The following is a 26,495-nucleotide window of genomic DNA, read 5'->3' as shown; positions in this document are numbered from 1 at the left end:
ACGTTTTACACAGTACTGTCTTTATAAGTCTTGTACACCAGTGAGGTAGTCGTTGTTGCCTCCTGGGTTGGATTCAGTGTGCTTCAGTTGTGTATTAGAGTATCAAGAAAAAAAGAAAAAATGACTTAGCTTCAATGTGTTCTTTTCTGTCACTTCACTAACACTAAATGCAAACACTAAATGTACTAAATGCGGCTGACGCAGCATATTGCCCTTAGCGCGTCCCACATGATCCCCCCCATGTACATGTTTACTCTGTGTGCAGACGGCATTGGATGCTTGCCCTACCCATTTTTATACTAGAAGTGGATTTTTAACGTGTACCCAACAATTTATAATTCTTTATTTATTCGTCCCAAGTATTGTTAAAAGTGGACCAAACATGTAAGATGCAACCACGATAAAATTAAATGCTGACGGCATTACGGTCTTATCCATCCATCCATCCATGCATCCATCCATCCATCCATCCATCCAATTTTAGTAAACGCTGCAGTGAACTGGAACCTCTTTTAGAAGCATTGAGCACAATTGATAGGAGGTCAGTCCAAAACATAATGCTATGCTACACATACACGCACTAAAAGTAATTAAGAGCTACCAATTCAAGTGAACTGCATGTCTGGACCGTAGGAAGAAACCGAAATAGTCGGCGGAAACCCACGCAGAAAAGGGTAGAACCTGCAAAGTCCACACACGATCAAAGGGATCAAATTGCGTTCTGACACCACCAAGACGCAGTCAAGCGGAAGCGCTACTCACTGTACCACCATTCTGTCAGGTTTCTCAACATTTTTAACGGAAATAATCCAGATACACACTGTTTAGGTAGGAAGCAGTTTTTCAATACATATTGACGTCTCACATCCTGGACTCATACTACAGAAAATATTTTACCACCACCTGGAGAATAAGAACTCAAACTTGAGAGAAAATTGGCCCACAGAAATATTGTAAGGTTAATATGTTCAATTGCAAGTTTTTCTCTATTTTCCCATAATTCTACGTGGAATTAAAAAAAAAAGCTAAAATCATGCATAATACCAAATAAGCAACATTAAAAAATAGATTTAAAAAATAATACACATTAATATCCAAAGTAGTTACGGCATTATTACATGTAGAACAAATCGAATAGACAGGATATTTTTTTTACCTGTTTAGAAAGTTCTGCATCATCCAGGATATGCCTCTGGTTTTGAACACGATTCATGATCTCTTCTGCAGTGGGATCCATCATTAAAATGCTCTCACTACAAGGTCTGACAGACTTGCAGTCACTTTTCCTGGAGTCCGTTGTCATGCAAACCTCATAATTATACACGTGCTGTAGAGTTCCTGTACCTCCAGCATCTGCGTAATGTGGTGGGTAATAAGGAATAACTGGAAGGTTGGATTGGAAGTAGATACGGGACTGTCTCCATCTGTAGATCTTTAACGATATAATAACTACCAAAGATGAAATGAAAAGGAAGGAAACAGAAGCCAGTGCCAATACCAAATAAAAAGTCAAGTTGTCATTGTAATCCGTACTGGGCGTAATGTCACTGAACTCAGAGAGCACTTCAGGGAAACTGTCCGCCACCACCACGTTCACACTGACTGTAGCTGATCGAGACGGATGTCCGTTGTCCTCCACTACAACTGTAAGCTTCTGTTTCACTGGGTCTTTATCACTGACCTGACGGACAGTTCTGATTTCCCCGTTCTGTAATCCCACATCAAAGAGTCCCCTTTCTGTCGTTTTCAGCAGTTTGTATGAGAGCCATGCATTCTGTCCAGAGTCCACATCCACAGCCACCACTTTAGTGACGAGGTAGCCAACATCTGCTGAACGAGGCACCATTTCAGCCACCAGTGATCCACCAGTCTGTACTGGGTACAGAACCTGAGGCGCGTTGTCGTTCTGGTCCTGAATTACGATATGAACAGTAGCATTTCCGCTCAAAGGAGGAGATCCTCCATCGTGAGCTATCACAATGATCTGAAATCCCCGAAGTTGCTCGTAGTCGAATGAGCGGACGGCATAAATAATACCAGTTTCCGAATTTAATGAAACGAACGAGGACGCAGGAACACCGTTCACATCCGAATCTTCCAGAACGTACGAGACTCGCGCATTTTGACAGCAGTCCGCGTCCGTGGCTCTAACAGCGAATATCGAGGTCCCCGGAGAATTGTTTTCCAAGACAAAGGCAGTATATGATTGTTTTTCAAATTTTGGAGGATTATCGTTCACATCGGAAACCCTAATATGTAACGTTTTATTGCTGGAGAGAGAAGGCGACCCTTCGTCTGTAGCAGTTATAGTAATGTTGTATTCAGAAATTAATTCTCGGTTTAATTGTTCTGTAGTTTGCAAGGTGAAGTAATTTGTTAAAGATGATTTAACTGCAAAGGGGCTTTTTTCACTGGTGAAACAGTTAACTTGGCCATTTTCTCCTGAATCCATGTCTTTAACATTTATTACAGCGACCGTCGTTCCGATCAAAGCATCTTCGGAGACAGGATTCGTGAATGATGTTAATGTTATTACCGGTGTATTATCATTCACGTCAATAACATCAATGATCACAGTACACGAATCAGTAAACCCATAATCCCAGGCCTCAACATTTAGCTCATATTTTTTTGTCCTTTCAAAATCAATTGTTCCAGCAACAAAGATTTCTCCGGACATTTCATCTATTTTAAATACTTCATTGCTTCTTTGTGCTTTGTGTCTGAAAGCATACCTCACCTCTCCGTTAGTACCTATGTCTGCATCCGTTGCACTTACTTTGGTCACAAGTGTTCCTTTCCGAGAGTTCTCGGGAACAGAGGCTCTGTAGACCTTCTGGTTAAAAACTGGAGGATTGTCATTCACATCTAGTACCTTTATGTTTATTTTCATTACTCCGGACCTCTGAGGGTGACCTCCATCTGTAGCTGTGAGAATAAGAGACAATTCCTCCTGTTTCTCTCTGTCCACCGGGGACTGTAACATCATCTCAATGTACTTATTACCATCAGGACGCGTCTCCTGCTTCAACACGAAATTATCAGTTGGTCTCAAACTGTAGCTCTGGATGGTATTTACACCTACATCGGGATCGAGAGCGCTGTCCAGTCGAAAGCGAACACCGTGCACGGCCACTTCACTGATCTCAATGTTTACTTCATCTTTCGGAAATGCTGGAGCATGGTCGTTTACATCCAATATTTCTATTGTAACCCTGTATAATTCAATTGGATTTTCGAGAATAATCTCAAAGCTGAAACTACACGTAGCTATTTCGCTGCACAGCAACTCCCGATCTATTCGCTCGTTCACCACCAATGTTCCTTTGTCTGTAACGAGATCCACGTAGCGGGTGTTGTCTCCGGTAACGACACGAGCTCGTCCGCTCTTCAGTCTTTTAATATCAATCCCCAGATCCGCAGCCACGTTGCCGATAACAGAGCCCTTCGCCATCTCTTCAGGAATAGAATATCGCACTTGTCCATGAGCAATGTGAACAAAGGAAAAACAAATAAACCAAGTTGTTAGCTGATGGTTTAAACTGTAACGTGTAGTTCTGGTTGCCATTTCTCCTATGAGATCATGTATTGCAGGAAAGGAAAATTCGAGATGACATCAAACAGTACAGCAAAGAATCCAAGATCCAGGGTCCGAGGAGAATCCACCAAAACATGCAGTGTAAGAGTAAAGGCTATATATAACTTTCTTTCATCAGTACTAAGATTCGAAGGCCGCTACGTTTTGAGTTTTCTCCAGCCTTTCTTTTGCTTCGCTCTGATTTGAACACAAACGTAAAATGGGAGGCGCTGCGGCATTTCTCTCTGGGGCTCCACTTCTTAACCAACAGCAGCCCTCATTGACACTTGTAAGAAGTACACCGACGTGCACCGTTCTCGGAGAACAAAAATCAATTCCTTTTAGTTATCTCATCTGTCTAAGATCGCTGGATTGGAGGTTTTTTAAGCACTGAAATACAGGAGTTAAAGGTGCAACCTATTTATGAAACAGAAGGAACCAATAAAGTGATGTTTCGGTAAGTAAAATCGCTGGTCTTCTAAAGCGCATTTAGAATCCAAGCAAACATAGATATAACCTTTAGTACAACTATTTATTTTTAAAAACTTGTGCAGTACAGTTTTTCAGGGGTATAGAGTCTTTCCTAGAGGTTCAGGACCCAACAATGCACATGATACTAGACCACCCAGAGATCAAAAATAAATTAGGGAGAATTTAGCTGAATTTGGGTAAAGGTTGCAAGACAAAACTCTGCCTACGCATCTGGTCACATTACAATTATCCAGGATATAATAAAAATATAAAGCTAAATAAAGAGTTAAAACAAATGCAAAACGTTCACGACAGTTCATGACACATAATCCACACATTTTTACGCAATAAAAAACAACCTTTGGCGAGCTGAAAAGATCGGCTAGAGTATTAAAAATCTTTCTGGTCTTTGTCAAATGTCACAGACTTTTTTAATTCGAGGTACATTTGAAGTAATATAATAAAGCCATGAAATGGCAAATTAACCTATAATAATACAGAGACATAGGGTAATAAAAAAGACAAAATCACAACAAGTTGGAAAGTACGTAAAACTTTCTCACCTTTTCAGGAGACCCGGACTCATCCATAACACTTCTGTCTTTCTTTGCACGTTCCACTTTTTCCGAATTACCGGGATCCACCACTACAATATTCTGACTGCAAGATCTGACAAAGTCGCTCTTCCTAGAGTCCGTTGTCATGCAAACCTCATAATTGTACATGTGCTGTAGAGTTCCTGTACCTCCAGCGTCTCCGTAATGTGGTGCGTAATAAGGAATAACGGGGAGGTTGGCTTGGTAGTAAATGCGAGACTTCCTCCATCTGTAGATTTTCACTGATATAATAATAATTAAAGATGAAATAAAGAAGAAGGAGACCACAGCCAAAGCTAAGACTAAATAAAAAGTCAAGTGGTTACTGTAATCCACATCTTGTGTAAAGTCAGTGAATTCCGAGAGCACTTCAGGGAAACTGTCGGCCACCACTACGTTCACACTGACTGTAGCTGATCGAGAGGGATGTCCGTTGTCCTCCACTACAACTGTAAGCTTCTGTTTCACTGGATCTTTATCACTGACCTGACGGACAGTTCTGATTTCCCCGTTCTGTAATCCCACATCAAAGAGTCCCCTTTCTGTCGTTTTCAGCAGTTTGTATGAGAGCCATGCATTCTGTCCAGAGTCCACATCCACAGCCACCACTTTAGTGACAAGGTAGCCAACATCTGCTGAACGGGGCACCATTTCAGCCACCAGAGATCCACCAGTCTGTACTGGGTACAGAACCTGAGGCGCGTTGTCGTTCTGGTCCTGAATAACGATATTTACAGTCGCATTACTGTGGAGGGGAGGAGAGCCTCCATCCTGAGCTTTGACCTGAATTCTAATAGATTTGATGTCTTCATAATCAAAAGAGCGCACAGCATAAAGAACTCCGGTCTCAGAGTTGATGGAGATGTAAGCAGACACCGGAGCTCCACGGATATGGGTATCCTCTATTATGTATGAAACTTGAGCATTTTGATTCCAGTCCGAGTCTGTAGCGCTCACTGTGAATATGGACAAACCTGGAGAATTGTTTTCCATTATATAAATCGTGTAGGCAATTTGATCAAACTTTGGAGCATTATCATTGATATCAGTCACTGTTACATTTAATATTATGGTGGACGACAGGGAGGGTATTCCAGAATCACGTGCAGTTAGTTTAATATTGTATTCAGAGACCGTTTCACGATCAAGAGTAGAATCAGTTAGCAGTCCATAATAGTTACCAAGTGAGGATGTTACCTTAAACGGGGTATTCAAATTTATACTGCATGTAACCAATCCATTTAATTGAGAATCGATGTCTTTGACATTGATAACTGCAACTGTCGTGCCGATAGAAGCGGCTTCAGAAACTGAACTTGAAAAAGACATAATATTTATTACTGGTGCATTGTCATTGACGTCAATCACTTCCACTATAACTTTACTAGAGTCTCCCAACCCGCCCTGGTCCTTAGCCTCTATCGATATCTCACATTTTTTCGTCTTTTCAAAATCTATTTCTCCTGCTACTGAGATTGCACCGGTGTTAACATCTAAATAAAACATTTCAGCAATATTACCTTTAAGGTTGGCGAAAGAATAAAGGATTAATCCATTTGATCCGCTGTCTGCGTCCGTGGCGTTGACGGTTGTGATGTGTGTACCTTTCGGTGCGTTTTCCATTACGGTTGCTCTGTAAACTGTCTGGTTAAATACGGGGGCATTGTCATTTACATCTAGTACAGTAACATCTATAATAACCGTACCGGACCTCTGAGGGTTACCTCCGTCCACCGCGGTAAGCGTCAGTGAAAGGTGAGGATGCTCTTCCCTGTCTAATGGCTTCTGAAGAACCATTTCAGCGTATTTAACTCCGTCGGGTCGCGAGTGCTGTTTCAGAATAAAATTTTCTGTTGGATAGAGAATATATTTCTGAAGCGCATTAATTCCCTCGTCGGGGTCCTCAGCGCTCCCCAACAAGAAGCGAGTCCCCAGTGCAGCCGATTCACTTATTTCGAGCTTAATTTCCTTTTTTTGAAACGTTGGAGCGTGGTCGTTAATGTCTAAGACTTCCACGCTGACACGATGCAGTTCAACCGGATTCTCGATGAAAATTTCAAAACTAAGAATGCATGGAGAAATGTCACTGCATACCTTCTCTCGGTCGACTCTTTCATTAACGACCAAAATCCCTTTGTCTGTCTTCAGCTCAACGTACTGAATGCCTTCTCCCGTTACGATGCGTGCACGGCCCTCCCGCATTCTGGTCACTTCCAGACCCAGATCCTGGGCTATATTTCCAACAAAAGAGCCCCTCTTCAACTCTTCTGCAATAGTGTAGCGCATCTGACCAGTAGCAAAATGACTAACATACATGATGAAAAAGAACAGTAATCTCCATTGCAACCTTGAGTACATTTTCCATCTCGCAGTTCCGATTTGAAGAATGTCATTTCTTTCCATCTCTGAACAATTTTGTCAAAAATGATGGAAAAGGTCAAGCTCTCCGGTCCAAGGATTAAGATAGACACAATTCTGCGAAGTCCTACTGTATTTTCGCCCTACTCACACGTAATTGCTGCGCACACAGCAGAAAAACTGCATGTTTTACTCAGTACCTCTCCTAAACAGTGTAGGGAGAAGAAAGGATTCTATTGCAATGTGAAGCTCAAAGAAATTATAGCGCTACACTGATCAACAGCGGCCCTCAGAGTGCAGTTCTGGAAACACTCAACTGTTTCCAGAATTAATCTGGGTTCAAGGTAGAAACGAAACAGCTATACTGTTTACAGAGAATTTCGTGCTTTACTTGCCTTAAGTCCTGCATTTAACTGAGAGATGTGATACTTATATCTACACAGACAGTTTAAAAAAACTGTTTATTCGTGTCCTATACGAAATGTCTAGTTCAGTAGTATCGCACAGCACGAAAAAATACAACAGCGTTACTCGTGACTGATGGGTTGAAAGGGTGCCGAGGTTTTTCACATAACCGCAAAAGAGAATGCACTGCATTATCAGTGTTTTAAATCAATTCACGTGCAACAGTATTTACAGCTGACATTTAAATGCAATAAATGGTCAAGCTAAGATTCATAACACACACATACATACATACATACATACATACATACATACATCATCCGAAACCACTTGTCCCATATGGGGTCGCGGGGAGCCAGAGCCTGACCCGGCAACAGAGGGCGAAGGGCTGGAGGGTGAGGGGACACACCCAGGGCAGGACGCCAGCCCGTCGCAAGACACCCGAAGCGAGACTCGAGCCCCAGACCCATCGGAGAGCAGGACCCGGTCCAACCCACCGCGCCACCGCACCCCCTTTTAGATTCATTACACTTTTCATCAAATGCATGTTTATCAAATACAACATATCGCATTTGGAGTAAGTTCAGCGCTTCTGAGTACCCTAAGCGTCAAGAAAAGACGATGGAGGTCACTTTTTAGTAAGAGAGATCGTTTCCCTTAATTATCCCAAATATACACATTCTTAAAGTTTTAGTTGACCTCAGTCCCACCAAAATTACAACCTTCTGCTAACAGAAAAACAATGAACTGTAACACCTATACAATCTATACAAAAAGATACAGCAAATTCAGAGTTTGTGATGGCACTTATTATGGTACAAAACAAATTAGTATGAGGACAAAAAATTAATTAGTTTTTGAAAAAACAAAGTCAGTGTACACACATGCACGCACACACAACTTTTTTTTTCTTCGTAGTTGATTTCTTACACATTTTTGATGTATTACTACTTGTTTTAAGCCACTCAATGAACAGCACGGTGGGGCGGCAGATAGCCATGTTGTTTCAGAGCGCCCTTCTCATTCATGTGTAGGTTCAAATTCAGCTCAGTGTAGGGAGTCTTTTATCCCAGTGTTCACTGATTTTTCTCTGGTTTCCTCACACAGTTCAAAGAGGAGCGTTTCAGTTTAATCGACTCTGAATTGCGCTTAGGGTACACGTGCGTACTGTGTGTGTGTGTGTGTGTGTGTGTGTGTGTGTGTTTAGCCACCCTACCATAGACTGCCTTCCCGTTTTCGTGTATCATGTCTACCTGAGCGCCCAGTGCTGCTGGGACAGGCTCTGGAACACTGATACTCCGAGTTTTAAAAGCGATTAATAATGATGAGTGAGGAAACACTAATAAAGAGTAATATATTTTTCAAATCCTCACATTGCACTGGGATCCGTACATAAGTTCATTATAATTAATGAGAAAAAAGGAAGAAACGAATTTTCAGTAGTGGACCCAAAATTAAAAACTGTATACGTATTTTTTAAATATTGGTTAAATAAAACGAAAACGCCACAGAACTAAAATTCACTCACCTTGTTCGAGGAACTTGGATCGTCCAACACATTTTTCATTTGCGTGCTTTCCGTGTTCTCCTGAGCACCTATACCGACCATTAAGACACTCTGACTACTTGGTCTGACAAATTTGCAGTCGCTTCTCCTGGAATCCGTTGTCATGCAAACCTCATAATTGTACATGTGCTGTAGGGTTCCTGTACCTCCAGCATCCGCGTACTGCGGGGGGTAATACGGAATAACGGGAAGGTTGGCTTGGTAGTAAAGGCGAGACTTTCTCCATCTGTAGATTTTCACTGAAATCATAATTATTAAAGATGAAATAAAGAGGAAGGAGACCACAGCCAAAGCTAAGACTAAATAAAAAGTCAAGTTGTCATTGTAATCCACATCATGCGTAAAGTCAGTGAATTCCGAGAGCACTTCAGGGAAACTGTCCGCCACCACCACGTTCACACTGACTGTAGCTGATCGAGAGGGATGTCCGTTGTCCTCCACTACAACTGTAAGCTTCTGTTTCACTGGGTCTTTATCACTGACCTGACGGACAGTTCTGATTTCCCCGTTCTGTAATCCCACATCAAAGAGTCCCCTTTCTGTCGTTTTCAGCAGTTTGTATGAGAGCCATGCATTCTGTCCAGAGTCCACATCCACAGCCACCACTTTAGTGACGAGGTAGCCAACATCTGCTGAACGGGGCACCATTTCAGCCACCAGAGATCCACCAGTCTGTACTGGGTACAGAACCTGAGGCGCGTTGTCGTTCTGGTCCTGAATAACGATATTTACAGTCGCATTACTGTGGAGGGGAGGAGAGCCTCCATCCTGAGCTTTGACCTGAATTCTAATAGATTTGATGTCTTCATAATCAAAAGAGCGCACAGCATAAAGAACTCCGGTCTCAGAGTTGATGGAGATGTAAGCAGACACCGGAGCTCCGCGGATATTCGTTTCCTCCATCATGTAGGAAACGCGAGCGTTTTGATTCCAGTCTGAGTCTGTAGCGCTCACTGTGAATATGGACAATCCTGGAGAATTGTTTTCCATGACAGAAGTCGAATAGAAACTCTTATCAAATACAGGAGCATTGTCATTGACGTCAGACACCTTTAGAGACAACGTTTTAGCACTTGAAAGACGAGGGGATCCAGAGTCCGTGGCAGTTATTGTGATTTGATATTCAGACAAGCTTTCACGGTCTAGACGGGCATCCGTGACCAGAGTGTAATAATTTAGTAGCGATGATTTCATTATAAAGTCCGAATTTTGGCTAATCGCACAACTAACACGACCATTCTCACCCGAATCAAGATCTTTAGCGTTTAATATTGCTATGGTTGTACCAATTGGAGAATCTTCAGGGATTGAGCTTGAAAAAGACATGATATTTATTACTGGCGAATTGTCATTGACGTCAATCACTTCCACTATAACTTTACTGGAGTCTCCCAACCCGCCCTGGTCCTTAGCCTCTATCGATATCTCACATTTTTTCGTCTTTTCAAAATCTATTTCTCCTGCTACTGAGATTGCACCGGTGTTAACATCTAAATAAAACATTTCAGCAATATTACCTTTAAGGTTGGCGAAAGAATAAAGGATTAATCCATTTGATCCGCTGTCTGCGTCCGTGGCGTTGACGGTTGTGATGTGTGTACCTTTCGGTGCGTTTTCCATTACGGTTGCTTTGTAAGCTGTCTGGTTAAATACAGGAGCGTTGTCATTTGCATCTAGTACAGTAACATCTATAATAACCGTACCGGACCTCTGAGGGTTACCTCCGTCCACCGCGGTAAGCGTCAGTGAAAGGTGAGGATGCTCTTCCCTGTCTAATGGCTTCTGAAGAACCATTTCAGCGTATTTAACTCCGTCGGGTCGCGAGTGTTGTTTTAGAATAAAATTTTCTGTTGGATAGAGAATATAATTCTGAAGCGCATTGACTCCCACATCAGGGTCCTCAGCGCTCCCCAGCAAGAAGCGCGATCCTATTGCAGCAGATTCACTTATTTCTAATTTTATTTCCTTTTTTTGAAACGTTGGTGTATGGTCGTTAACGTCCAAAATTTCTATTGTTACATGGTGTAGCTCCAGCGGGTTTTCTAAAATTATTTCAAGGCTAAAGCTGCAGGGAGAGATTTCACCGCATAGTCCTTCTCTGTCGATTCTCTCGTTAACAACCAGTATTCCTTTGTCTGTCTTAAGATCAATGTACTGAATATTTTCTTCAGTTACTATACGAGCACGTCCTACGCGCAGTCTGGTCAGTTCTAAACCCAGATCGTCTGCAAAATTCCCTACAGGCGAACCGGTATTCATTTCCTCTGGAATAGAATATCGAATCTGTCCACAGTTGAACAAACGGAAGTTTAAAATTAGAAACAAAAACACTTGCCATTGACGATTCTGATGCGACTGCTTCCTTTGATTTTCTCTCATGATGAGACTACGGTTTCCCGTTGTTGCGGCCTTTTTTTCTTTTCGAATAGACAAGAAAAAATAGTATTATGAAATACTAAAATATGAAGGAACAGGTAGGACTCAAAGTTAATGTCAAGATATATCAAACTGTAATCCGTGTCTTCAGTGTTGTTCGCTCCGTTCCGCTTTCTCTCGAATAACACAGTAATGTGGGAGGTCCATTGAGTTTTTCTGTGACTAAATCCATTGACGAACAGCGGCGCTCAGAGTTTATACATAGAATGCAAAGCAGAGTCAAAACAACGAACTTCTCTCTTGTACATTCATACAGGGACGGAACATAGTTAAAAGAATATTTGTAGTGTTAAACTAGTTTACAATGTTAATAGAGAGAAGAAATGCCAGATTTTAGTATTATATACTACCCATTTATTTCCAGTAACCATTTGTCCTGAGTAGGGTGGCGGCGGTCCGAAGCCTACTGGAGAATCACTAGGCGCAAAACCTTAGGAGTACACTCTGGACCGGACACCTGTCCATCAAAGGGTAGCCACATACATACACATAAATAGGGCAATTAGCGCAACCAATGCAGCCGAACTCCATGTCTGTGGGCTGTGGGAGGAAACCGGAGCACCAGGAAGAAACTCATACAGACACAAGGGAATTTGCAGGCTGCAAACAGAAATGGATTCTAATGTAAACCCAAAAAACCCACGCACTGTGAGGCGGCCGCACCGCCCTACTCTTATACCTTCTTTCTGGTATCATTATTCTCACACCAAATTTGATATTTGTATGGTTTCTCAAATAGGGAAAGCTAATCTTTTCTCTTTTCTTCAGTTTTCAAAACATAACATATGTCACTGTCAGAAAAAAAATGGTGAAAGTTCGCTCATAAATGTCAGAACAAGAAAAAGCATTTCGTGTATCACAGAATACTTTCCATGAAATAAATACAATGATTTCGCATTTTATTTTGCAGAGGGTTATTAATAACTAATTTCCTAAGTAAGACTTTATCACAACTGATTTTACAAAACTGAGTTAAAATGTTTTTTTCTCGGTTGTATTACAGGGTTTAAAACAGTAATGTTAAGATTCAATTTTTGTAAAATTGTGTGGATTTTTATTTTGCTGTCTTATGTATCGTTTATTTTCACATTTACTTTTATTCGTTTATCGGATTCTTTTATCAAAACAGACGTACTGTAAATCTCCAAGAACAATGTATCATAGTGTTTGTAGGCTAGTTCTATGTATTATTACAATGTATCCCTTTATATGTCTGAATAAAATGCACTGTGAGCTGTAAAAAAAAAACATATTCCAGACAGTCGAAAGCTCCATCATTCATTGGTTACATCAATTCAAACGAATAAAAGTCCTCACCTGGTCGAGGGAATCCGTCTTCTCCAAGATGTTTTTTAAGTTCTGATCGTGATCCATTACATCCGCAGCTCTTTGATCCACCAATAAAACACTTTGACTACATGGCCTGACAAACTTGCAATCACTCTTTCTGGAGTCAGTCGTCATGCAGACCTCATAATTGTACACATGCTGTAGAGTTCCTGTACCTTCAGCGTCGGCGTAGTGCGGTGGGTAATACGGAATAACTGGAAGGTTGGACTGGTAGTAGATACGGGATTGTCTCCATCTGTAGATTTTGACTGATATAATAACTACTAAAGATGAAATGAAAAGAAAGGAGACTACAGCCAATGCCAAGACTAAATAAAACGTCAGGCTGTCATTATAATCATTGTTGTGCGTAAAATCACTGAACTCCGAGAGCACTTCAGGGAAACTGTCGGCCACCACCACGTTCACACTGACTGTAGCTGATCGAGAGGGATGTCCGTTGTCCTCCACTACAACTGTAAGCTTCTGTTTCACTGGATCTTTATCACTGACCTGACGGACAGTTCTGATTTCCCCGTTCTGTAATCCCACATCAAAGAGTCCCCTTTCTGTCGTTTTCAGCAGTTTGTATGACAGCCATGCATTCTGTCCAGAGTCCACATCCACAGCCACCACTTTAGTGACGAGGTAGCCAACATCTGCTGAACGGGGCACCATTTCAGCCACCAGAGATCCACCAGTCTGTACTGGATAGAGAATCTGCGGTGCGTTGTCGTTTTGGTCTTGAATTGCAATTCTAACAGTTACTCTTGTTTTTCGTGGAGGAGATCCTCCGTCTTGTGCGGTTACGTTAAATGAAAAAGATTTTATTTGCTCGAAATCAAACGAACGTGCCGCGCTAATAACCCCGCTGCTGGAATCAACTGAAACAAAGGAAGACACAGATGTCCCACTTATCTGGGTGTCCTCAAGAAAATAAGTCACATGACAATTATTTCCAGAATCAGCATCACTAGCTTTCACTGTCAGTACATCGACGTTAGGTAAATTATTTTCTTTTAAAAAGGTTTCATAAAACTGACGCTCGAACAGCGGCGCATTATCGTTTACGTCTGATACTACAATCGTCACCGTCAAATTCCTTGAGAGAGGCGGTATTCCTTCATCGGAGATCGTTATAGTCACATTATATTTCGGAGTTGTTTCTCTGTCAAGCAAGCCGTCTGTTACCAAAGTGTAGTAATCTGAGTAGGACGACTCTACTTTAAATGGGACGTCCGGATTAATGTGACAATGCAGCGCACCGTTTTTCCCGCTGTCCAAGTCGTCTGCATTCATTACGGCTACAGTTGTTCCTATTGGCGAATCCTCTGGAACAGATTTCGAAAAAGACATGAGACTAATAGTAGGGATATTATCGTTCTCGTCAATTACTTGGATTATGACTTTGCATGTGTCAGTCAACCCACCTTGGTCTTTCGCTTTTATGTTTAAGTGATAGTTGCTTGTCTTTTCGTAATCCAGTTTATCGGATAATCTGATTTCCCCTGTTTGTGCGTTAATCTTAAACAGTCCATTCGCTTCTTCACTAGAAAGACCGATTGAGAAAGATACATCTCCATAAGGCCCTTTATCAGCATCATTGGCGCTTATAGTGGTTATAAGGGTTTCTTTTGGAGAATTTTCCTTGACTTCCACTTTATAGGTTGTCTGGCCACAAACTGGCGCGTTGTCGTTGGCATCTAGAACCGTGACATGTATACGAACAGCTCCAGATTTCTGCGGGTCGCCACCATCGATCGCCACCAGCAACAAAGACAGGTCTTCCTGTTTCTCCCTGTCTAACGGCGTTTGGAGAACCATCTCCACGTATTTACTGCCGTCAGGGTGACCTTGCAGCTCCAATTTAAAATTGTCATTTGGTTTAAGCGAGTAGCTCTGGATTCCATTGATACCGACGTCCTGATCAACAGCGCTCTCAAGAGCAAAACGGGCTCCAGTCGCTGCAGATTCGCTTACTTCTATATTGATATCAGCTCTCGGAAAAATAGGAGCATTGTCGTTAATGTCACGAACTTCCACAGTAACCCGATATAACTGTATAGGGTTTTCAATTATAATATCAAAGCTGAAGCTACATGGTGTCATACGTTTGCAAAGATCTTCCCTGTCAATCCTCTCTCTAACTTCCAAAACCCCTTTGTCCTTATTAAGCTCCACGTATTGTCGATTGCCCTTAGTTACAATACGAGCATTGCCGGACACTAACCTTTTTACCTCCAAGCCCAAATCCGTCGCAATATTACCGACAATTGATCCTACTGCCAGCTCCTCCGGAATGGAATATCTCGCTTGGCTGTTAACTTCCTTCATCGCACAGAGCCAGACAATAGCATGTAGCACTATCCATTTGATTTCAGTGCCGGTCTTCCTCAGATCGAGTGAAGCACATAAAAAAAGTAAATTAACCATGGTGTTGCACCGATATACACTGAATAACTCTAATCTACAAACCCACTGCGTGAAGCATTTCTGATAAAATCACTGTTTTTTTTTTTTTAAATCTGTTTTGGCTACACAGTAAAGCGTCTTTTCAGGGAGACTCACTCCTTGTCTCCTGCAGGCAAATTCAGAGACTGAGCTTTGTTAAGGACCGCTTCATGCATAACGAGTTCTATTGACCAACAGCGGCGCTCACAGTTACAACTGAGAAATTTCAGCCGTTAAAAGTTGCAAGTAATGTCAAAATTCTGATGAGTTTCGTTTATATTCTTGGTAAAGTAAGATGAATGCTGTCGGAATTTTGTATTGGTTACATATACACCAGCACGATCATGCATTTCAAAGTCTTCAGCCTAAATAACTTCTGTTCAGTAGATTTATGCTCTACAGGAATGTGGACAAAAACAGGCGAATTTACCACCAAAAATTAAGAAATTTAATTAAAACCTCTCGATGAAAGTTTAGCAAACTTGTATTGATCTTGAGCATGATCAGACCTTTCTGTGCGATAGGAGACGTACTTCTGAATAGCTTTGGCTACTGTACTTATGAGGAATAATAATAATAATAATAATAATAATAATAATAATAATAATAATAATAATAATAATAATAATAATATGTTACTGACATGAATGTCATTCCTCTTTTGTTTTGTTCCTCTTGATTTTAATATCGACAATGTGCGTAACCAAGACACACATTAACCGGCATTTACCATGCGCAGGATTCGTACTGTAGGTGTGGGAATAAAAGCGAATTTTGTAGATGAATGAGTACATTTGGATAAATGATTAAATTAAGTCTCAAATTTAAAAAAAAAACAGTGGGACTCACAGGTTTGGAATATTCTTCATTCGATGGATTTTTCTGCAGGGGCTGCATTGTGTCCATACCAGTTTCTTCAACGTTAACAAGACTTTGACTGCAAGGTCTGAGGTACTTAATGTCACTCTTCCTGGAGTCCGTTGTCATACAGACTTCGTAATTGTACATGTGCCGTAGCGTTCCTGTGCCACCAGCGTCTGCATAGCATGGCGGATAATATGGAATAACCGGAAGATTGGAGTTGCAGTAGATCCGAGATTGTTTCCATCTGTAGATTTTTACAGATATAATAGTCAACAAAGAAGAAATGAAAAGGAAAGAGACCACAGCCAGAGCCAAGACTAAATAAAAAGTCAAGTTGTCATTGTAATCCGTACTGTGCGTAAAGTCACTGAACTCCGAGAGCACTTCAGGGAAACTGTCCGCCACCACCACGTTCACATTGACTGTAGCAGATCGAGAGGGATGTCCGTTGTCCTCCACTACAACTGTAAGCTTCTGTTTCACTGGGTCTTTATCACTGACCTGACGGACAGTTCTGATTTCCCCGTTCTGTAATCCCACATCAAAGAGTCCCCTTTCTGTCGTTTTCAGCAGTTTGTATGAGAGCCATGCATTCTGTCCAGAGTCCACATCCACAGCCACCACTTTAGTGACGAGGTAGCCAACATCTGCTGAACGGGGCACCATTTCAGCCACCAGAGATCCACCAGTCCGTATTGGGTACAGAACCTGCGGTGCGTTGTCATTCTGATCCAAGATGTTAATTTTCACTGTCACGCTGCCACTAAGAGGTGGGGAGCCTCCATCTTGTGCTTTTATCCTACATTCGAAATATTTCATCTCTTCGAAATCAAAGGATCGTACTGCATAAATGTCACCCGTCTCGGAATTCACGGATATCATTGAAGAAGCTGGAGTCTCACTGACCTGTGTCAGATCTAGAAAATATGAAATTCTAGCGTTCTGATTCCAGTCGGCATCGTTTGCGTGAACTGAAGCAATAGACACACCCGGTGTGTTGTTTTCTGAAATGCTAGTCACATACACACTTTGATCAAATACTGGCGCGTTATCGTTAACGTCGGTAATCCCTACATGAAGGGTTTTACTGCTGCGTAGAGGAGGAACCCCATGGTCAGTAGCTGTAAGAGTAATATTGTACTCGGAAATGATCTCACGGTCTAAAGTTCTTTCTGTTGTCAATGTGTAATAGTTTGTTAAGGATAATTTAATTTGAAACGGCAGAGACTGGTCAATTGTACAATTAACCTTCCCGTTTTTTTCGGAATCCAGATCTTTCACATTAATGATTGCAACAGTAGTCCCTGGCAAAGAGTCCTCAGAAATTGTGTTAGAAAAAGACGTCAGAGTTATGAGGGGTGCGTTGTCATTCAAGTCCAAAACATCAATTATTACTTTGCAAGATTTCGAGAGTCCTCCTAAATCCTTGGCTATTACGTTAATCTGAAAATGTTTGTTTTTCTCATAATCGATCAAGCCACGAACTCTAATTTCTCCGTTACCTTCATTCATAGAGAAAACGCCCGTGTTTTGCTGCGTGAGGCTATCGATGTAATAGGTTACCTGGCTATTCACACCCTCATCTGCGTCGATCGCGCTCACCGTGGCCACTAAGGTCCCTTTAGCTGCATTCTCGACCACCGTCGCTTTGTATACAGCCTGGGTGAAGACGGGAGCATTGTCATTGGCATCCAGTACATTAATAAGTATGTTCACCGAACCTGTTCGCTGCGGGTTTCCTCCGTCCGCTGCAGTCAGGGTTAAGAACATTTGAGCCTGCTTTTCCCTATCAAGAGGGCTTTGCAGAACCATTTCGACATATTTACTACCATCAGCGTGCGTTTGCTCTTTTAAATTAAAATGAGTCGTCGGCTTTAGCGTGTACCTTTGAAGCCCATTGATTCCAACATCGCGATCCAATGCACTGCTGAGAATGAAGTGAGCGCCCAGTGGTGCTCCTTCACTTATATTCAATGTAATTTCCTTTGTGGGAAAAGACGGGGTGTTGTCGTTAATATCCAGAATTTCTACTGTAATGCTAAACAGTTCCATTGGGTTCTCTAAAACCATTTCGAGTCCGAAGCTGCACGGCACCGTTTGTCCACAGAGCTCCTCCCGGTCTATGCGCTTTTTCATCAGCAGAAGCCCTTTGTCCACATCGAGTTCCACACAGGCAGAGTTGTCCTCAGAGACGATGCGAGCCCGACCAGCCTTCAGCCGCCTTACATCTATTCCCAAATCTTTCGAAATATCTCCAATTAAAGATCCTTTTTCCATTTCCTCCTGTATGGAATAACGAACCTGCGCATTAACAGTACAGGTAAAAAGAGCTGAAATAACACACAAAAGCACTTGCCAGCGGGACAGCCCTTGCTGTTTCATGCAATGCATTTTGGCGACAATACCGCAAAAGGCCACGTTGAACAAGTCTCTGCTATTGAACCAGCAGTCTCCAGCTTTCATAAAATAAAAATGCACGCAAATCCGAAGAGGACAGTTTCTCAAAATGCGGCGACAGAGCTCTGTTGTTCTAAATATCTCATCTCAGCATACAGATGGGATATGTAGTAAGTGTGCGACCTGTCTGTTCCCGTTGATCAACAGCGGCGCCCTGAGTCAGCGACGGACTACAGCGCTTCCACACGAACACGAGATAAAGGAGCTCCCGTTCAGTTTGGGTTTTTATCCGGGGAACACGAAGCGAAGTTTCAGAAACCTTAATGGTTTGATGGTAATCTTATCCTTCCTCTTCTTCTCTATATTTTGAGCCGTAGCTCCCAAATCACTTATTCGTTTCCATGGAAATGTGGAAGGCCACTCAATTTTCAGAACTGTTGCTCACATGGTGGCCTGTAACTCTAAACATCTGCTCTCGAAAAAGCATTTGTCTGGAAGCTATAAAATTTGTTGGTCTAGGCAGTTTTATCGGAATATATCTGCCACAACAATTGTACTGGATTGGCCATAGTGTGTGTGTTTAGTGTGTTTAGAGTGGGTTGTTCTAGTGGATACATTAGAGATTCAATATACAGTAAGTTAGTGTATGCGTGTCTAGTATTGTAAATCACCTTGGATAAAAGGTTTCAGCTAAATACAACATAAAAAAAGCGTATGCCAAATGAATAAACGTTAACAGATTTTGCGCGTTTTTACGCATTTTAACCGTTGCTTTGAAACCATTGATTTTTGTCAGCAAAATGCTTTCCTCGCCTTTTACTTAATCACTCTTGTGCCAAAGTATTGAAGTGCATGGCCATTAAGGGAAACTCGGTACATCGCACGAAACTGAAACGTTACCTAAATTGATGTTTACATTTACATCTACAGAAAGATACAATGAGTGCAGTACATCAACAGAAGAAGAAATTTTTACGCAGACCTGTTATTCTATACAGTAGTCAATTTTCCACAATCCACCATATTAATCAATATACATCACAATATACGATTTTCCCCAATGCAAAGATTTCAAGCACATTTCAGTATACAGCAACTTCACTAACACTTTTGTGAGCAATACCACATCACTTTCCAGAAAAATATGCGGCTGTTCAAACTTCTCTGTAATGCAATTATTTATTTTAAAAAGTTATGCAATTTTCTTTCTGACAGTACTTGCATTATGGGAATAACTGTATTCCTTCGTGTGCTATTTGCACCTTGTTGTTGCGTGACATCTGTTAAGACAGTGCGTGTAAATTTCTCCGCAGGGATTAACAAAGTACATATCCTATCCTATCTTATCCAAATAAAATTTGTTACCATCAGTCAATGAAATTGCAGCATTTTTTTTCTAATTTTACGTTAGGTTTAACGGTGCTATTTTTCTGTAACTGTACACATGCTGTAGAGTTCCCAGCATCTGCGTAGCACGGTGGATAATATGGAATAACAGGAAGGTTGGACAGGTAGTAGATAGGGGATTGTCTCCCTCTGTGTATTTTCACTGATGTAATAACTGTTAGGAAGGTTTTCACCGATAGACGCATGCACCTGTCCGTTTTTTCCAGAATCGGGGTCCTAAACACTTATTAACTCCGCAGTTGTTCCGGGCTTCGAATATTCTGGAATTTTCCCAGAGAATGATGTCATAGTAATTATAGGGGTGTTATCATTCATGTCCAATATTTCCAAGACTAATTTCGATGAACCTGTCAGGCCACACAGATCTTTTGCTTGTATGTTTATTTCATACTGACGCTTCTTCTCGTGATCGATTTCACCCTTCAATATGATTTCTCCAGTGCTCGAGTTAAGATGAAACATGGGTCGAACGCTGTCATCAACATGGGTTAAAATATAGGTGATGTTGCTATTAAAGCCTTCATCTGCAACCGTCACCTTCACTCTGCCGACTAACGTTCCCTCCGGTTTGTTTTCTATTAGGCTGGATCTGTAAAGAGCCTCTTCGAACACAGGAGCATTGTCATTTGCATCCAGCCCAGTAACATGTATTTGCACTGTATCTGACATCTGTGGGGTTCCACCATCAACTGCTGTTAATTTCAAGATATGTTCACTCTTCTCCTCTCTGTCTAGTGGCATCTGCAGTACCATCTCTGCATATTTACTACCGTCAGGATGGCTATGTTGTTTCAACGCAACACTGTTTTGCGGGTTTTAGTATATAGCGTTGCACTGCATTTGGGCCTACATCTGGGTCTGTAGCGCTCCCCAATAAGAAATGCGTGCCTACTGGAGCAGACTCGCTAAAATCCAAGCGTATTTCTTTTTCTGAAAACACTGGCGCATTGTCATTTATGTCCTCCACTTCTACAGTGATTGCGCAGAGTTCAAGTGGGTTTTCCAGAACCAGCTCGAGGCTGAAGCTGCATGGGGATTTCTGACCACGAAATTGCTCCCTGTCCATCCTTTCTTTGACGACCAAGTACCCTTTGTCCCGGTTCAGTTCGATATGTTGCCTATTGTTGTCACTGAGTAGGTGAGCTTGACCAGAGGATAGTCTGTTAATGTCCAAACCTAAATCCTTTGCAACATCACCAATAAAAACTCCCCTCTTCATTTCCTCAGGTATGGAATATCTAATCTGTCCCTAGCCCACATCAATCATGAACACAGCAAACATGTAAAATCGTACTTGCCATGTGACTGAAATGAGTTCAAAGGCTTTTCTACAGCTCCATGTCTTCGTTTCATCTTGCCTTCAACCGGATTGCAGCGATGGATATTAAAACACTTAGGTTTGTACAAATATGCAGTTTGTTCCCTTGGTGTTATCCAGGCGTATATCTTCCAGTTCCCATCTCTCTTCTTAGTAATAAAAAGGTGCTGCTGTTGTTCGAGGTACGAATGGGCTATCGTTTCTTGGGCAACAGCAGCTCTTACAGTCGTTATAGAAACAAAACATTTTCAATTATGCTGCAGAGTTGCAGAGAATTGATATTATTTTTAGCAACAGAAACTGAAAATTAACGTGAAAAATTTTGGTTGAGTAGGAATAAGGTGCACTCAGATTCTAAAAGAAATGGAACCTTAATTGAATGATGCTACTAAGTCTACATGCTTCGGTTTGCATGTAGATATTCTTTTATCCACTTGCCTCAGTATATATAAGACCTGCCTTAAAATATTTATTATGCCAACAGAAACCAGAAGAAACTAAAAGTTTTTCTTTTTTTTTATCTATATACTAAACTTGAGTGGGGGGTGCGGTGGTGCAGTGGGTTGGACCACAGTCCTGCTCTCCAGTGGGTCTGGGGTTCAAGTCCCGCTTGGGGTGCCTTGCGACGGACTGGCGTCCCGTCCTGGGTGTGTCCCCTCCCCCTCCAGCCTTACGCCCTGTGTTGCTGGGTAGGCTCCGGTTCCCCGTGACCCCATATGGGACAAGCGGTTCTGAAAATGTGTGTGTGTGTATATACTAAACTTTAATTATTTGTTTTAAAGAGATAAAATTGTTTGAGACAAAGTTTGAAAGCATAACTCAATATTTAAAATACAGACTTTAGGAATCAGACAGGAGTGATGTTTTTGTTTTCCAGTGACATAGTTGACCTTTATAAAGTATTTAAAAACATTAACCGTCTTGATCTGACATTGCCCCATCACTCACTATACCCCTGCTAAAAAAGTACAATAATAAAATATGTGATATTTGTAAACCTGAAGCGAAAGTGATTTAAATAGCAATTTAGCAGAAGTAACAGCTATTTTAGTAAAAACATTTTTACAGATTTTTTTTTTTTCTTTTCAGCGAAGAAAATGTGTATTTAGCTATGTTTTCCGAAGGTCGGTGGCGCAACAGGTAATACCGGTGCTTTATAGCTCTTGCACCATTCAGTAGCGGCTCGAGTCCACTTCAGCCTGTGCGGGGCTGGCATTGTCTCCTCAGCTGTTCCCCCCAGGCATAAAGAGAAAAAGCTCACGGCAATCCACTTGCCCTCCCTTCTTTACCTTGGAAACCTTGCGAGCGGTGCTCTTCTCATCCTTACACTGTTACAGTTCCCGTTTCAGTACCATGGTCAGCGCCACTCATTCGAAAGGCAAACGAGAAGATGGTGTGATATTCACTAAAAACGTCCTTAATGAATAAGGACTAATAATTAACATAATAAATAAAAACCTAATAAAACAGCTCCGTCTATTAACTTTCTGAGAAATGCAAATGAACCCTTCTGCAATCGCCACGTACTTAATTTACTGCAGAAGATAAAGTATTTATTTATCATCAAATTAAGCTAAACGAAACGGGGTTTTTCCTAGAACACGTTTTTATACAATAAAATACAGAGAGATTATTGCAAAGATACTCGCATTTCTGTTCTGAAATCACGCATTCATTAGTGCTGATTTACTTTATCCACTGAAAAGCTTCCACGTAGATACAGATTCTACTCCCTGTGTCAGCAACTTCTCCAGCGGCTTATATTTCGTGCTGGGCAGCGACACTCGCAGCATCACGGATGAACTGCACACGCCTTTTTAGACATATTCCTTAAACAAACAAAATTTGAAACATTAAATATTGTGACGTGCACGCGACCCCGCGTGTGCGGTTTTACTCCAGCGGGAGATCATGTCGAAAAACGCTGCAAGTGGACAGTGTTACTCCTTTCAGTGGGGAAATCTCTGTCACAAGCAATAACAATAATCAAACAAGACTGGGGAAATTATAAGCCTTTTCATATTCAAACTGGAAGCAGTTCAGGAATAAATACATGTATCACAAAGGAAATGAGTTAAGCGTTTAATATTAATTTAACATGTGGGCCATGAAAAAAGGCATTTTGGCTTTTTACAGGTACTTGAGAGGCTATAGAAATTATGCTGAATTATTTCTAATTTTGGTAAATCTAATTAAATAAATCTGAAGAAAGTACCCTCCTAATGTGCAGCTCTGGTTGTTCCTTGGACCACAATGTGTCAGGTGCAACATTCGGCATCGACAGAGCACTAAAACATAAAATAGTGCTTAGGTCATTTAAACCTTCCCTTGAGGGTGCAGAGGGGCCTTCCCAGAATGTAAAGACCCCTTACTATCTTCTTTTAAGTTTATGTTAGTTTGTTGACTTTACCAATAAAAAGCAAAATTGTCATAGCATGTATTGGTGTTACATAAATTATTATAAATTACATATAAACTTCTCACTCTCTTGATTTTCTGAATCACTTGTCCAAGTCTGGGTCTGTTCAGTTCAGAGCCAACCCCAGAAGAACAGGTTACGAGGTTAAGTAGGGTATGACCCTGGATAGTATTCCAGTCTATTGCAGACATATAAATTATAACTCACAAATATAAGTTATTGTATGAGATGGGAGCTAAATGCTTATCTGGGAGCTTGCTAAGCATGGCTAGTATTCAATTAACTACATTAGGGCAGTAATTTTTACATGGCTGTTTTGCTTAACCATTTCATATATCATTGGTGTCATAGAAATATGGATACATTCATGCCAAGTGTGATATCTGTGGACATTTCTACACAAGGGCTAAACCAAAGTAAGTGACTGAAAGCTTGAATCTGACAATGTACCATATGTGAACTTGGGAAGTACAAGTTAGCTGTCTTGCAGTGTACGTGCTTTGAACAGCTGTAATAGCTTGCATGACTTCCATCCTAAAGCAAACTATTCATAATAACTAGGAAACTAGAAAAAAAAAAACTGCAGTGAACCCCAGGGTCTCTCTTACACATGATACTTGTCACACACACACCTCAGTACCCCATCTCTGAAACATGACACGGTCCTCTGTGTATAGCCTTCTCACTTCCATTACACACCTCTTAAGTGAAGCAGTTCCAAGAAAGTAGAACCAGACTGACACTGAGCCTAAAAGCAGAGCTGTAGGTTTCTCTTGAACAAACTTTACATTTAGGCTCTCAGTTGAACTATTAATGGACACTAGATGGCTCCACACAATGTGACTTTGAGATTCTGGGAGCACTGTTGAACTAGGAAGAGATTGGGAACACTGCAAGGGGAAATTTGATTGGTGACATTTTGCAGGGAAAGCAACCATATGACAAATTTTTATTAAAGTGATACTCGACTGTTCTTGTCCAACCGGATATATGATCAAATTCTCCGAGTAATTTTGTGATATAAAGTATGCAGACCTTCAGATTATCATACAATTTACGCTCATGTCAGATAAAAGATACTAACAGTAGCATAAAACAACAACAGCAGATTAGATTTAAAAAAAACTGCAGCATAAAGAAGCATGTGACTGGAAAGCATAACAGCTACTAAATGCTACTATCCAAATAATCATAGTGCAAATCCCACAGGAGAAAAGCTCTACTGTAAAAGCTCTTGTACTGATATCTGCAGATAAACATCTATCATCTCCATGTAATTACAAATAACATTCTATGTATGCTATCTACCCCAGCAGAATTAAGAGTCTTCACTGATTTTCCACATATAAAGTATACAGTATATCAGATTAGTTTTTCCAGAATCATGTCACATATCTGTTGACACACCTTATTTCACTGATGATTATTATGATGTTTATTACTTGTAGTAAGTGCAAGTCTGGTTTTAGTTAGCAAGAGTACATTCACCTGATATGTCATATTGGAAGCATCTGATAATTACTGCTAAGTTCCAGTTGTTATTATTTTTCATTTAGCTGACACCACTTCCAGGTTAATTTGCGGTGAAATGATTGTACATTACAAATGTCTTCACAAGAATTTAGGATACAAGGATATGATAATCATCCAAGTATGGTGTGGGAGTTAACATAAGATCAACTTACAAACAAACCTAACTGATGAGAGCAGTCTAGCTAAATGTAATTACAAAATGAATTATGATCAAGACAGAAAAAATTATTTTCGCAAAAACCGTGTGACACAGGGACTCAAAGGTATGAGATTTGAAGTCATGAAATGGAAGAGCTCAGAAATAAAATATGACAAGTCAGAGTGAAAAAAGTGAACAGAAAATAAACAAAAAATTGCTGTCAAAATTGACAAAATATATTTTTTTTCTGAATTTAGTTTACTTAAAGGTGCATGCTTTATTTCGTTTCAGATGTTAAACTGAAACTTCAACAAAATAGAGCACATACTATGCAGCTTCTCAACTTCATAATTAAATATTAGAAAGTATTCTGAATTTACTGTTTGCAGTGTGAGGTAACACAGTGTGAGATAGATCTTTTGTGTTTGATTTCCATGTAGGCCATCTTGAGAGAAAGGGAAGGTGATGGAGCTATGAAGGAAAATGCTTAGAAGAGACACAATACAAGCACATAAAGTGTGTTGGCTATTATGCAGCAGACTAAAAAAAATGCCTTACATACACAACTGCATTCCTACATCTATGTCTTATGAAACAGTGAGTGATTAGCATGGCAAATTTGATTGCAAATTAATATGGCTAGACATAGTAAAGTAGCATTTTTCCCAGTTTTTTTATGCATATGATTTTAATTTAGAGTAAACCCTTTTTCTTAGTTTCAGATATATGTCCATCACTTGCAGATACTAATGAACCTAGGACAGTTGTCACAAGTGCTTAAGATACTGAGAGACTGTACTTGTTTTAACACAATTTAAATGCATATTCCCACTGCCAGTAAGGCACTTGTAAAACAGATCACAGAATATTTGTATAGACTCTTAGAAGTTCTTAAATAAACTCACAGAACTAGCAAACATGTCCTCTGGGACTGTTTCCAAAAATATTTCAGAAAAATTCAATGGCTACATGGAGATATCCTGCCTTTCAATTAAGTCTGATCCTGTCTATTTTTACACATTTGTTTGTTGACTGTAGGAGAGGATGGGAGATGAGGTGGTGCATCAAGACTCTAAAAGGATGGGAGCACATATTGAAAAAGTTTTCAAATGAAGCACAAATATGAAATATTTAATGTTTTAAAGAGTGTCAGCATTGCTTTTAAAAGGAGGAACAAACTTTACTTCACTAAGAAAGCATTAACCTCCAGGCATTTGTGAAAGACATC

The 26,495-nt window shown here is 40.8% G+C and overlaps 3 protein-coding genes across 4 annotated transcripts in view; all 3 read right to left on the bottom strand.

Annotated features, from left to right (window-relative positions):
* The window catches only part of LOC108934196 (protocadherin gamma-A11-like), a 96,588-nt gene extending 81,297 nt beyond the window's left edge, over positions 1-15,291 (bottom strand). For both annotated transcript variants that reach the window (XM_029251193.1, XM_029251195.1), the window contains exon 1: positions 12,728-15,291. In XM_029251193.1, the coding sequence (XP_029107026.1) occupies positions 12,728-15,172 (2,445 nt within the window). In that variant the 5' untranslated portion in view covers positions 15,173-15,291. The remainder of the gene's footprint in view (positions 1-12,727) is intronic.
* LOC108934186 (protocadherin beta-16-like) lies at positions 22-11,514 on the bottom strand. Its single transcript, XM_018751717.2, has 6 exons — positions 8,936-11,514; positions 6,739-6,930; positions 4,971-5,361; positions 2,780-3,456; positions 1,534-1,912; positions 22-62 (listed from the first exon to the last, which is right to left on the bottom strand). Exons 1-6 carry the CDS (start codon positions 11,351-11,353, stop codon positions 22-24), a joined length of 4,098 nt encoding a protein of 1,365 aa, XP_018607233.2. The 5' UTR covers positions 11,354-11,514.
* An 882-nt stretch (positions 15,292-16,173) lies between the features above and the next one.
* On the bottom strand, positions 16,174-18,331 carry LOC114910418 (protocadherin gamma-A11-like). The gene is made up of 2 exons (XM_029251113.1): positions 16,408-18,331; positions 16,174-16,298 (listed from the first exon to the last, which is right to left on the bottom strand). Exons 1-2 carry the CDS (start codon positions 18,329-18,331, stop codon positions 16,174-16,176), a joined length of 2,049 nt encoding a protein of 682 aa, XP_029106946.1.
* Between the last annotated feature and the right edge of the window lie 8,164 nt (positions 18,332-26,495).

The sequence above is a fragment of the Scleropages formosus genome, chromosome 4 (assembly GCF_900964775.1).
Source record: "Scleropages formosus chromosome 4, fSclFor1.1, whole genome shotgun sequence".
In the NCBI taxonomy this organism is placed as follows: Eukaryota; Metazoa; Chordata; class Actinopteri; order Osteoglossiformes; family Osteoglossidae; genus Scleropages; species Scleropages formosus.
This window is presented reverse-complemented; position numbering and strand designations above follow the sequence as displayed.